At 34.7% G+C, this 14,176-nt stretch overlaps 4 protein-coding genes across 4 annotated transcripts; all 4 read right to left on the reverse strand.

Moving 5' to 3' along the window:
- Positions 1 to 733: 733 nt before the first annotated feature.
- On the reverse strand, positions 734 to 1,177 carry LOC128922695 (defensin-like). The gene has a single exon (XM_054234120.1). It carries the CDS (start codon positions 1,125 to 1,127, stop codon positions 870 to 872), a length of 258 nt encoding a protein of 85 aa, XP_054090095.1. The 5' UTR covers positions 1,128 to 1,177; the 3' UTR covers positions 734 to 869.
- A 3,407-nt stretch (positions 1,178 to 4,584) lies between these two features.
- LOC105212136 (defensin-A) lies at positions 4,585 to 5,150 on the reverse strand. The gene has a single exon (XM_029040170.1). It carries the CDS (start codon positions 5,037 to 5,039, stop codon positions 4,734 to 4,736), a length of 306 nt encoding a protein of 101 aa, XP_028896003.1. The 5' UTR covers positions 5,040 to 5,150; the 3' UTR covers positions 4,585 to 4,733.
- A 2,673-nt stretch (positions 5,151 to 7,823) lies between these two features.
- On the reverse strand, positions 7,824 to 8,305 carry LOC105212134 (sapecin-like). The gene has a single exon (XM_011183923.3). The coding sequence runs from the start codon at positions 8,225 to 8,227 to the stop codon at positions 7,958 to 7,960; it is 270 nt and encodes an 89-aa protein (XP_011182225.1). The 5' UTR covers positions 8,228 to 8,305; the 3' UTR covers positions 7,824 to 7,957.
- Positions 8,306 to 9,534: 1,229 nt separating this feature from the next.
- LOC128922568 (defensin-like) lies at positions 9,535 to 9,840 on the reverse strand. The gene has a single exon (XM_054233521.1). It carries the CDS (start codon positions 9,838 to 9,840, stop codon positions 9,535 to 9,537), a length of 306 nt encoding a protein of 101 aa, XP_054089496.1.
- Between the last annotated feature and the right edge of the window lie 4,336 nt (positions 9,841 to 14,176).

The raw sequence follows: 14,176 nt of genomic DNA on the forward strand, positions 1-14,176 counted from the left end.
CCTATTTTATTTTTGTAAACTGAATGTGTTGTAATTAAAAAAAAAAAAAATTAAAAAAAAAAAAAATTGTTCATATTAATTTCGTCAATTGTAGTATATAGTTGTGATGGCTCCTTATTTATAGTTGTCGCTTTTGAAATATCTGTTTATGTCAAAACACTTCCAGCCCCAGCCAGGCCCACCAACAGCGCACATTATTAATGTATTCAATAAAATAGGAAAATTTAAAAAAAAACCTTTTATAAACATTTTACTTTGAGTGCCACTAGAGCGCAAGCTTTCGAAACATATTTACTTGTTTATTAGACCACTTGTTAGCAACAACAACAACAGCTGCACGTTAAAGTTGAGTCAGTTGATTGGACCAGCTGGTGGCGACAACACGGCAACGCGTCTCACTTATTAAATTCAATTCAACAAAGCATAAGAAATTGCACGATCGCATAATTTTGATTTTCGTAAATTATTCACAATTTTTCTATATTTTACGACAATTTCGAATTCTTTTGATTTAATAGACGAAACGTATGAAATGCACAGCAGGATTTGTAGGTGTGCGAGTGCAGCTATCGCGCACACCATTTCATCATTATCGGTCGCAGTGATCATCATAACGGTATATGCCTCTGCTTTCTTTGCTTCATTGAAAGGCTTTATGAGCGTTGAAACGATTATGAGCGAATCTCACAAAACAATTAATTAATTATAATGTACACAAGCAAATTCGTTCCAATTTTGTTGAGTGTTTTCTTAAAATATTTGTATTATGAATGAAATGAAAAAGTAGATAACAAATTACGCGCTAAAATTGTAAATAAGCACTTATATAGTATTTCCTTCCACACCGCACCGCTGAAAATATTCATTCACTAGCGGCAGCTACACACGTGTTGGCGATTACAGTAACCATTATTTCCTCTGCCGAGCGCGATGCAATGTGCCTTGCAGGCCCAGCTGTTGCAGGTGAAACGCCTTTGACGGCTCAGCGCAATAACGGGACTTTCCTCTACCGCAGCTAATTGTGCCCTTAACTGTGTGGCCTCACTGTCTGGTGTCGCCTGCTCACCGCTGGCGGCGCAAATGCAGAAAAGGCAGAGTGATAAAGCGAAAAGCGCTATATTTGCCATATTTAATTGTGACTGCCCCGAAGTCAACTGAGCTTTGTTGTTCCCAGCTATAGCTCATCTTTATTTTATATTGCACTTGTGTCTATTGAGAACTTTCGTTTCAATTCATCGGCGATAACGCGTGTTTTCCGCATGTGATTCCCAGCGCGCTTTATATTTACTGTTATACATACATAGGTATGGAAGTGTGTACATACAAACAATAAGGTCTTAAAAAGAGTTGGGAAGCGGAAGGTTAAGTGTAGGTCAGCTTTAATTATTATTAAGTTCTTGGAAGATTATGAATTGCAGTTTAAGAATTTCATGCATTATTAAAAACTTGGGAGTGTAAAATTCTTCCAAAAAAGTGTTCTTAAGTACTTTTAACAATTCAATTAATTTTAAACAATTTTCATTTAATAACCATATTATAGAAACTGGTCTATCTTATCAGATTTTTAATATACATAAGATTTTAGGTTAGGTTGTTAGCAGGTGACAATATTTCTCAAAATATATTTTAAACTAAAAAGTTTTTTAAAATTCCTAAGTACTTTCTATTTATAATAAAGGTTTTGTCTCAAAATTGTCAATCAATTGGCACTTTTTAACAATATTGTTTTAAAAAAATCCAACTATTACATCTCACAAATATAAAAAGTTTCAAGTATTCTTGGTCATCACTATTAAGTCACTTTGTGTACTGCGAACGTGACAGAATTTTGTTGCTCAACACAATCTAGTGGCAGTCATTCGATTTTACTACCGCGTCTATGAAGATTTGCTTTGAAATAAGTTACTCTGATTCTTGGAAAAATCATTAATTAATTATACGACCGTATACTCGTACGTTCATCTATTTTTAGATTACCCAAGTGGTTACATAAAATACCAGATCTGCATGGGAATTTAGGGGATTTATGCAGTGTAATTCATACATACATATGTAGATGTACACGCTTGGAGAAATTTTTCTAATTATAAGCTTTCAAGAAAATTCCGCGAATTTATGACAGATAAGAAACATAACAGTTATTGCTACAAATTCATTACCGTTACTCAATTAGAACACCTAATAAACGTAAATGGTAAATAAATAATTCTAAACGTGAATGAAGTGTCAAAGCATTATCAGTAGTTTGATATATTTTCTCCAACTTCTTACTAAATATTTTCATGGTTTAAAATACAGTTATAATATCTGGATATAGCTGATATTTCAGCAGTTAAACTGTAATCTATAGGCAAGTGAAGTGGTTAAGGGTGTATCAATTGCTTTTGTAGAAATCTCAGGTGGATATGCGTGGTAGGTATAGAAGATCTGAGACGATCCATCCTCATATTGAATCTTACTTGAGCTGAAACACAGACTGAAATAGCTTACCTGCCTACAAAAATATGGATCCCAGTGCCCCGTAAAAAGCGAGTGAAAAGAAGTGTTGTAAAGAATCACAAATGAGATATCTGCGAAACTTAGCCAAATGTAAGAAAATCAATAGAACCAGAGGATCTACATAGGGATCTCTACACGATCGACTTATTTTATCAGCAGTACAGTAAATATGTTCATATTGTTCGAAAAACATACTAGATTTTAGACCAGATATATTTTTTAACAAACTGTTTTCTTTTCATTCATTATCAAACACATTGCTATTTTAATATTTTTTTTAGTAAAATAAAAAAACTAATTTTAATATAGTCTTTAGGGACGAAAAAAATTAAATTTGGTCGGCCCAGATCATTGAAAGAAATATTGGAGAGATTCGTACTAGGAACGACGGTCCTGCTACAAGCGATGCTTTGAAAGCGGTACCTTGATTTCATGGGCTGTTTTTTGCTGCAGTGGAAAGCCATCCACATGTTTTGTACCTACTCAAATGAATGCTTGTATTTACATATGTAGATCAGGACAGCGTTAATAAAAATTGCTAGCGATATTTATGATATATAATTGGACATATCGGCAGGATAACGCCTCAATCCACACGAAGAACATCTTTAACGACCGGAAAATCCCCGTATTGCAATGTGCAGCATTGAGTTCGAACCTAAATCCTATTGAGGATCTCTGGGGGATCCTCTCTGCTCTTGTTTTCCAAAACGGAAAGTAGTTTGAGACAGTACGTCACGATAAATTAGCCACAAAGCAAGAATTGGCCAATATTTACATAACTATTCTACAGTCATTAAGTTAGTACTATTAGCCTAAACTTCAATTCTGTTTTATAGTTTAAAAAAATGTTGAAATTTGTTAATTTTTGATTTTTTTTTTTTTATTGTATACATTAGTAATAACAAACTTGCATGACCAGAAATATTTTGCAATTTTATAATCTTTAATTTTTTTTGCAAAAAGTTCATGCACATATAATTATTTGTATGGGGTACAAACTTTTATTGCTCTTCTGCACATCGCATGTGAAACGCTTCTGTAGGTTCAAGGTTCTTAAAGTTTCGTGATTTTCAACTGTCAGAGCTGCGTTCAAGGGTGTTCCACGCTCTGCTTCCTGGGCAACATCATATACAGGGTCGGCCTGAACGACAAAAAATAGGCAAAGCGTGCAGATGAGTCCAGCGAAAAGCACGAGTATCTTCATATTGATTTGTTAGTATAGTCTAGATTGAATTGTTGGTATTGCTGCATAGACTGTTCTATTCTGACGTTGGATTTCGCTATATTTGTTTTGCCATAAAACTGATAGTGTTGACTATTAGGATTTTCCGTCGAGGGGACTCACAACGCTGCTGTATTGTCTTTTCACATAAGGCTTACGCGAATGTGAATGACGGCGTGATCCAAGACACTGCGCTTTGCGAGTGATAAGCGCTGGCATTTTTGTTTACATTACCTCATTAATATATACATATATGTATGTATGCATTTAATCAACGCGCTTACTATTTACCATCTGGGCTAAGCTTTTACGCGAGACAAGAGAGTTGCATCATATGAGTGTAATTTAGTTGAATGTGTTGTTGTTTGTGTTAGCTTAACTGATTTTCTTAAAATTGCAATTAGCGTTAGCACATCATTAAGTTATAGTACTAATCAGAGGTAAGTTTCCAACCAACGGTTAATACTAGTACTATAACTTCAATTGGGATTATTGATGGCCTGGAATAATGTTAGAACTAAATAGAAATCTAGAATAGTTTAAATCTAGAGAAGCAAGCGCGAAGATGTTTTTGTTTCTGTTCTTGTTATGGTTTTGACATACTTTTCCACTGTTTTGCCTTCAAATATCTTGCTAGGATCAAATATGGCGATATGCATTGTTAGATTGTGTCGTCGTTGAACAAACAATTCTGAAAATTTGTTAAATGCCTGTTTACGAGACTAAATATTTTAGCCAAACTCAGTTATATTAGCAATCCTGAAGGAGATTTATTCGATATGAGAGAAGCGTTAATCGACGAAAATATATTATTTTACAACAACGCCAACTTTCCGGTGTGATTTAAATTCGGTTAATGGTTAATATGCTCGTAAATCAATTTAAAACTTTATTTTTGGATTACAAATTATAATTTCTCAATTATATACATATTTTATAATTATTAATTAAAATCAGTTAACATGAATAGGTAAATGTCCGCAATAAATCAACAATATATTTCTCTGCATTAGTATTGACAAACACAGACTCCACGATTGGTGCAGGAACCGCGCCCTCTTCCGTCGGCCAGGCAATGGGCCATGCAGAGCCACGACGAAATGCTACAAGTCAAAATGTTCTCACGATCTGTATTATCGGGATTTTCAGCTGCTACTTCTCCACTGGAAGCATTAACTGCTTCTTGCTGCAATTCTTCACTGGAAGGATTAACGGCTTCTGGTGCCTCCACTATATCTCCTTCGGCAGGTGCGGCCTCGGCGATGCTCATGAGGCACAAAGCGCAGATGAATCCAGCTAAAAATACGATTTTCATTTTGAATAAGTAGTTGTTGGTTTTGGTCTTAAATGTTGTCTATTTCAATTTCTGATAGCTTTGCTCTGAGTTGTGTCGAAAGCTGTTGCATTCTGACGCTAGATTTCTTTACTCATCTCTTTTATACTCAATCATCTGTTAGGACTATCCGATCCAGTTCTTCTGTACACGTGACTTAACGTTGAGGGGTCTCAATAATGCTGTATTCTCTTTTCATTAGAAAGCATTCACGGAGTTGGATGAATACGTTATCCAGACACTGCGCTTTGAGAATGTTAAACACTGGAATTTTAATTTACAATATCTAACTCATACGTAGACATCCATATTTCAAACAAGTATTCACACGTTTTCACAATAGCTTCATTGCCCTTTGCTTAAACTATAAAATATGTGAATGAAACAAAGTTTGGATGGTATGAAACAATACTAATTGAAGCTTTTTTCAATGAGATCAATATTTATTTAATTTTGTTTAAAAATTGTTAGTATATAATAAACAATTACAACTCATTTGAACAGTTGTTTGTGAACGCCTATTGAATTTTGAGCACTTTTTACAGTAAAGTGAGTATTCTATAACAGTATTAAGGCACAGTAAGGTAAGAATTTTCCAGAAATTGTTATAGGAATGACGGTCTCAGTGGGAGCAGTTGCCAAAATTCACAAAAATACTGCTGATTTAACAAGTATCAATAAAGACGTTTAAAAATGTGTACTCAGCGTACGATTTTGTGAGACTCGAAGTGTTTAAAATATAAAAATGCAGTCGAAATTAACTGTTATGTGCAGTTCAGGACGAGATTATTCGATAATTTATTCTATCTGTATTTTAAACTTATACAGTTGGGAAAGATTTTGTTAGGTAAAGTTACATTGTACCAGTTTCAATAGATACGAGACCCTTAATAATGCACACATTGCAGATATAATACTTTCAATGGCATTGGCATGTTGGTAAGCAAAAAGAAAACCGAGTAACTTACTAATGTTAACTAGGTCCATCATTTATGCAAAATATATTTCAGACCTTTCTACACTAATGATATGATATTCGGCTATCTACCTCATTTCAAATCATAAAATAAAACGAACTCATCGTAATATTCATTTTGCAGTATAGAAATATGAAAATTAACTACAAAGGAGTTTACTTTTTTTTTGGATCTAGGAATGTAACAATTCCCTAGGCCCAAGGATCTATTTTAATAATAATATTTTCTGAGAAGACGTCGAAAGAATTTTATTCATTAATGCTTTTTTGTTTGTAGCTAGACTAGCATAAAATCGAATGTTTTATTTTTGGATAATAATTTACAATTTTATACTTTATGTACAGACAATTTTAACTTAAATTTGACAAAATTAATTAAAACGAATAGCTCACTGCCTGTAATGAATAAATAGAATATTTCTCCACATTACTGACGACAGTAACAGGTTCCACGACTGCAGTAACCGCCGCGCCATTTTCCGAGGGCCACACAATGGGCTGAGCAGGCCGGTGGGCTCTTGAGAACATCACAATTAAAACGCTTCTGCCGAGTTAAAGTCAATAGATTATCGTGATTTTCGGCTGCCAATTCTTCATTGAAAGTACTAAGGGATTCTGGCTCCACAATATCTCCTGCAGCAGGTGCGGCCTTGGCGACACTGATGAGGCACAAAGCGCAGATGAATCCAGCTAAAAATACGATTTTCATTTTGAATCAGCTGTTGTTGTTGGTGCTAAAAGTTGTCCTATTGAATTGCTTTGCTTTGAGCTGTGATTGCTGTGATTGCTGCGAAGGCGACTGTACACTGTTGCTAAGCTTGCCTGCCGAACTGAGTTTTATACTCTGTCTTGAAACTGATAACGCACGTAGCCCAACTTGTGTAAATAAATATTTCTTACTAACTCGTAGGGGACTCCCGACTCAGCTTTTCAATTTTGCACAAAAAGGATTTAGGAATAGGTGAATGTAGAAATATGTGAATCATGTCAGTCGCGTCTGTCATTGATAAGGTGGGAAATATTTGGGTTTCGGAAAAAACGTTGTACTATTTATAGCAATTAAATTTATTTTAAATTAGGCTGACATATAATCTGAGGCTTCTCGAATCACGCCAAGTGCTGTATTTTTTTTAAATATGGGAGAGAATAAGGTCCCCATAAGTTTCCTTGTTCTATTCTCTAGTATAACTACTGGTGTATTGCTGTTAGTTGTTAACTATTATTTTACTAGATAACTTTTCTTGAAAAAGGTTTTAAGATATTATATATAGTAATTATTTTTAATAGAAAAATTTGGACATAAGTTGCTGTCAGCATATCCAGCGGGACGACACTTTTCTTAGATAATTTTCTTAAAAAAATACATCTTCACACCTATTGATATCTTCCAGATGTTTAAACAAGCAATAAGTCAGAAGGTAGGGAGATAATCCCCATTGAGCTACAATTATTTTTTCGATGATCGATAGTTGGGAGGATTTAAATATTAGAAAAAGTTTACTTTGATATCTGCCTATAGACACTTAAGACCTATCATACCAATTTCAATTCGAATTGGATGTTTTAACCTCATAAAGTCAATCGACTGGTTTCATTTATCTAAGGAATGCTTTAAAACATAAACTATTACGAACCTGCTTTCGCTAACTTACCAAAAAAACAATATGGAATACCCTAGATATCTGATATCTTGATAAAAGCATGATTTGATACTTAAATCAAATTAAGAGAGCAGAATAGAGAGTAGAATTGCAAGTAAGCACTGCTGCTCACAAATAATCTTCAAAAAATAGTTTATTTCTTATTTATTCCATCAAAACCTATATATTCTAAATTACACATATTTTTATTAAATTATTGAACAAATTATTTGCCGAAAGTAAGATTAAAGAAGCGTTAATCCGCTCTAATTAATCACGCATCCTCATTTGCGGCATATGCAAACAGCCTTATCACTACAGTAACCGCCGCGATTGCCACGGAGTAAACAATGGAACGCACACGCACTGTGATTTAAGCCAAACCCGCTCAGCAGATCGCAAGTAGCGCGTTTTTGACGACTCACCACAGAAGGACGTTGTTCCTCCAGTTCCGGTAATTGTGCTTCCACTGATTCCGCACCAACAGGCGCAGCATTGATCGCTTGGAACAAGTAGAAAGCGCAGATGAGTCCAGCTAGAAGTACGAGTTTCATTTTAGTTGTCCGTGTGAATGCCTAACAGCTTTGCTCTGAGTTGTGTTTGTTGCTGCGAAGGCTGTTGTGGTCTGATACTGGATTTCGCTATTCAACTATTTTATACTCAATCATCAGCTTTTCCATAAAACTGATAGCGTTGACTAATAGGATTTTCTAAAATTATAACTCATTCGCGGAAGCGAATGAATTAAGCTTTATGCATTATGCGCTGGCATCTTTATTTACCTTACGTAATTAATAAATTGTTTTCTGTATACATATGTACAGTTACTCAAACAAGTGTTCATATTTTTATACTCTCGCAACAAAGTTGCTGGAGAGTATTATAGTTTTGGTCACATAACGGTTGTTTGTAACACCCAAAACTAAACGAGTTAGATATAGGGTTATGTATACCAAAGTGATCAGGGTGAAGAGTGGAGTTCAAATCCGAATGTCTGTCTGTCCGTCCGTCCGTCCGTCTGTGCAAGCTGTAACTTGAGTAAAAATTAAGATATCTTAATGAAACTTGGCACACTTATTTCTTCGCACCATTGGAAGGTTGCTTTCGAAAATGAGCAAACTCGGACCACTGCCACGCCCACAAAATGGCGAAAATCGAAAACACATAAAATGCCATAACTAATAAATAAAGCTATTGAAATAAAATTTGGTATGAAGGATCGCATTAAGAAGGGGCATATTGGGATGTAACTTTTTTGGGGAGGTGGGCGTGGCCCCGCCCCAAATAGGTTTTTTAACCTATCTCGGTAACCAATAGAATTATATAAGCCAAACTTTCTGCAGTCGTTTTTTTTAACCACGGATAATAACCAAGCCCACCTCCCATACAAAGGTTAGGTGGAAAATTACTGAAACACTAAATTGCACATAAAAAATGGCAGATGGAAGCTGCACTCAGATTTTTCTACAAAATGGAAAATGGGAGTGGCGTCGCCCACTTATGGGTCAAAAACTATATCTCAGGAACTACTCGACCGATTTCAATGAAACTTGGTTTGTAATAGTTTCCTTACATCCCAATGATATGTTGTGAAAATAGGCAAAATCGCTTCACAACCACGTCTACTTCCTATATACCAGAACTTTGAAGACTTCTGAATCGTTTACTTTACAATATATAATGTAAGCACTAGTGAAGATATCGGTGCAAAAGTGAAAAAGCAAATAAATTTAAAACACTATTTTTGGATTACAAATTATAATTTCTCAATTATATACATATTTTTTAATTTTCAATTAAAATCATTTAACATGAATAGGTAAATGTCCGCAATAAATCAACAAAATATTCCTCTGCGTTACTAGATACAAACACAGACTCCACGATTGGTGCAGTAACCGCCGAGCAAGTATCCGTGACCAAAGCAACGCGTCCAACAGGCCCACGAGCCACCACTACAACTCAAAATGTTCTCACGATCTGTATTATCGGGATTTTCAGCTGCTACTTCTCCACTGGAAGCATTAACTGCTTCTTGCTGCAATTCTTCACTCGAAGGATTAACGGCTTCTGGCTCCTCCACTTTATCTCCATCGGCAGGTGCGGCCTTGGCGACACTGATGAGGCACAAAGCGCAGATGAATCCAACTAAAAATGTGATTTTCATTTTGAATAAGTAGTTGTTGGTTTTGGTCTTAAATGTTGTCTATTTCAATTTCTGATAGCTTTGCTCTGAGTTGTGTCGAAGGCTGTTGCGTTCTGATGTTGGATTTCTTTACTGATCTCTTTTATACTTAATCAACTGTTAGGACTTTCCAACCCAGTTGTTTTGTACACGTGACTTAATGTTGAGGGGACTCAATAATGCTGTATTCTCTTTTCATTAGAAAGCATTCACCCAGGTGAATGAATGCATTATCCAGACACTGCGCTTTGAGAATGTTAAACAGTGGAATTTTAATTTACAATATCTAATTAATATATATGTGTTCACATGTTCAGTCTCAATATCCTTTGTTTAAGCTACAAAATATGTGAACGAAAGAAAGTATGAACGGTATGGACGAATCATAATTGAAGCTTTATCCAAAGAGATCAATATTTATTTATTTTTGTTTAAAAGTTGTTAGTAAAAAACAAATACAACTCACTTGAACAGTTGTTTGTGTACAGTCTATACTATTTTGAGCACTTGGTACAGTAGAGTGAGTATTCTATAACAGCATTTAGGCACAAAAAGGTAAGAATTTTTCAGAAATTGCTATAAGAATGTACGTTGTCAGTAGAAGGAGTTGATTATTTCAGTATTCTGAAAATGTATACCCTGTGTACGATTCTGAGCGATCTGAGATGTTTGAGTGCAGTAGAAATTAACGGATTGTAGTCGAATTAATATGAGCAGTTTAGGAAGAGATTATTCGATATTTAATTCAATCTTTAGCTTAAACTTATACAGTTGAGAAGGGTTTTGTTCAGTAAAGTTGCACTGAAAAATTACACTTAGTACTAGTCCCAACATTCACTAAGTCCATCGTTCCTGCAAAAGATATTTCAGACATTGCTACGCTAATGATGCGATGTGAAACGATACTAACTTTTCGGTGTGATTTAAATTCGGTTTATTTTTTAAGCAAACTAATTTAATATTTGATTTTTTATAAATAACAATTTTTTACATTATATACAGATAAATTAAAATAGAATTAATTAAAACGAATAAGGAAATAACAGCAATAACTAATAAAATATTTCTTCACTTTACTGACGACAGTAACATGTTCCACGACTGCAGTAACCGCCGCGCCATTTTCCGAGGGCCACACAATGGGCTGCGCAGGCCGGTGGGCTCTTGAGAACATCACAAGTGAAACGTTTCTGACGAGTTAAAGTCAATAAATTATCATGATTTTCGGCTGCCAATTCTTCATTGAAAGTACTAAGGGATTCTGGCTCCAAGTTAACTCCGTCGGCAGGTGCGGCCTCGGCGACGCTCATGAGGCACAAAGCGCAGATGAGTCCAGCTAAAAATACGATTTTCATTTTGAATCAGCTGTTGTGGTTGGTACTAAAAGTTGTCCTATTGAATTGCTTTGCTTTGAGCTGTGATTGTTGCTGCGAAGGCGACTCTACACTGTTGCTAAGCTTGCATGCCGAACTGAGTTTTATACTTTGTCTAGAAACTGATAACGCACGTAGCCCAACTTGTGTAAACAAATATTTCTTCCCAAGTCGTAGGGGACTCACGACGCTGCATTCCAATTTCTGCACAAAAAGCATTTATGAAAATGTGAATGTAGAAATATGTGAATCATGTCAGTCGCGTATGCCATTGATAAGCTGGGAAATATTTGGGTTTCGGAAAAAACGTTGTACTATTTATAGCAATTAAATTTATTTTAAACTAGCAAACCCGGTCACACGTTTTTGTGGCTAAGGTATACATTAAATTAGTAAATCTTTCAATGAAGAGAAAAAATTCTTACGCATAAAGACGAAAACGTTATAGCCGCTAAATTTTAAAATGATTGATAGACATTATTGTAGATCTGTGTTAAGCGTAAATCATCATAATTTGTAAAACTTCGATTTTTTTAATCGTATATTGGAGAAAGTAACAAATGACCAAATTTCATAGTTGGCTTTATCTTGGCTTTGGTGACGATATTGATTACCTTCTTCACAGGCAGTCTTGTTCTTTTGCAAAGTTTGATGTTGATTTATGTTACGCAGCATGATGACAACTCACACTACTTTTAATTGCAAGTGGGGATAGTTCAGCAATTTAAAATAGTCTGTGAGATAATTGAATACGTCATTCTGGTTTACAGCTGTTTCAACTCTCCTTTAACGAAATTCTAAATTGTCGCATTAAGATCAAAGAGATCCTTGTTTTTTTTACCACCACTATAGGTCATTCAATCAGCCATTTATGTTTATTATATTATGGTTTCATGTCAGGAAAAACACGATGAATAAGCTCCTCTTTCGAGGCCATGAAGTGACAGCCAGAAACCCGTTAAAAATGTTATTAATCCATCGAGGTGTCAACTGCGTCGCTACCACTTTCAACTATTTCTACAATCGCAGTATGATATTGTTGGAAAAACACTCATATGTTAGTTGTTAATAGGCGATTCTTTATGTGTCGCCACAAATTAGATGATTTTAGGAATGTGATTAGTTCGTCAGCAACAGTTGATCCAGGAATAGTCTGGCATAAATCACTTGCCAACAGAATCATGGCTTCACCAAAAATATTTTCGTTGTCGCGTAAATCTTTTAAAGTCCTGTGCAGTACCTCCAGCGACTTGAATATCTGGAAAATGTTCTTTATAGCTCTTTTTTTTGGCGATTTTGCAGACTGGTGTTTCGTTGATTTGCAATTTAGGAGTAATTTCAAGGCCGTATTGCCGTTTGTCTGCCTACTAACAGGTGCCAAGTTGCCCCTATTCCCATTATAACTGGGCGTTGAAAATGAGTGAAATCGGTTCTGAAATTACCTCAACCCTCATGTACTATATATGCTGATTTTCGTTATTCTACTGGACTTTATTTCAAATTGTGTGTAATAAAATAACATCAATAAATTGCGAGAGTATAAAATGTTCGGTTGCCTTTCCCTACTTGATACAAATTGTTTTGGGCTATCGACACAGCCTTATACAATTGAACAATGATAAAAATATTTTAACAAAGCAACAATGACAACTTTCAAACTATTTTTTTTTTTTTTTTTTTTTTTAATTTTGTTGTCAATTCAAATAAAATCATCTTCTTGTTATCTTCCTCACTATTTTTCGATACATACTTACTTTCTAATCCTTCCCTGGCCTTCCATAAATATTTCAAAACTAAAATTAGCCAGATCGGTTTGGCCCTTCTCGACTTTTTTCGAGACTAACGACACAAATTGTTTGTATGGGTGATTAGAAAATTGTGGATTTAAGAGTTTTTCAATCAATTTTTCAAATTTTTCTGTCCGTAAGAACCATCCCGGTACCTCTAAAAACATTCGAAACAAAGAATTTGCGAAACCGGTTCAGCGGTTCTCGAGTTATGCGCTTAGCAACACATTTTGCGATTCATTTTTATATTATAGATTAAATTAGGCTGGCATATATTCTGAATCATCTCTAATCGGCTAATTATATTTATATTTTTGCGATATTGTTAACATTGTACGCGGGTTGGGAGATAATAAGATCTTACTTAATTCTTTACTCTATCATTTATGGAGAAAAGTATCCACTGCTCGTGTATTAATGTTTCAAGAAAATTATTTATCATCCTGACCCTGGGTTGTTTACTAAACTCACTAAATATACTTCGTTTTGAGAAAAGCTTTTCCGCTTGATAATCCGACTCAGTCCTTCCACATGTCAAATTAAACATAGTTTTTATTATTCAAATAAACATCTAGATCAAAACTACTGCAGTCACTGCCATGTTCTCTAACTTTGTGTGAAGAAACGTGTCTACTTATGTAATGTCAGTACTTCATATTCTGATATCAAATTATCGTAACTTTAAAATATATAAATATTTTGTTAATATTCTACTACCATTCAAGTTTACATAGAGATAGGTTCGTTTTCGATATTCGTGGTTCGAAATTCATGGATTTTTCAGGTAGTCATAGATGGTATACTGTAAAGAATTAATAGATTGAGCAAACATATTCATAGTATTTATAATTAACCTAAGTTTAACTCAATACGGAGTACTGTACTAATATAGAATTTTGGTCGCCAGATTAGAATATCTTATAGAGATTCTCAGAATTAGTGGAAATTATTGAACTCTTGAAATTTCATCTACAGTCAGTTTTAGTTACAATGTAATTCCTTTCCAATGTTAAGCTAGAATACTATATGGGGATGATCTCCATAGTGATATAGTATGCTATTCGATATACAATATTGTTAAACAAATTTTCCTTTGATTTCTATATAGAAACTATTAAAACCTTCATATTCTATATACCTAGGTAGCATTTATCGAAA

The sequence above is a fragment of the Zeugodacus cucurbitae genome, chromosome 6, assembly GCF_028554725.1.
Source record: "Zeugodacus cucurbitae isolate PBARC_wt_2022May chromosome 6, idZeuCucr1.2, whole genome shotgun sequence".
Classification (NCBI taxonomy): domain Eukaryota; kingdom Metazoa; phylum Arthropoda; class Insecta; order Diptera; family Tephritidae; genus Zeugodacus; species Zeugodacus cucurbitae.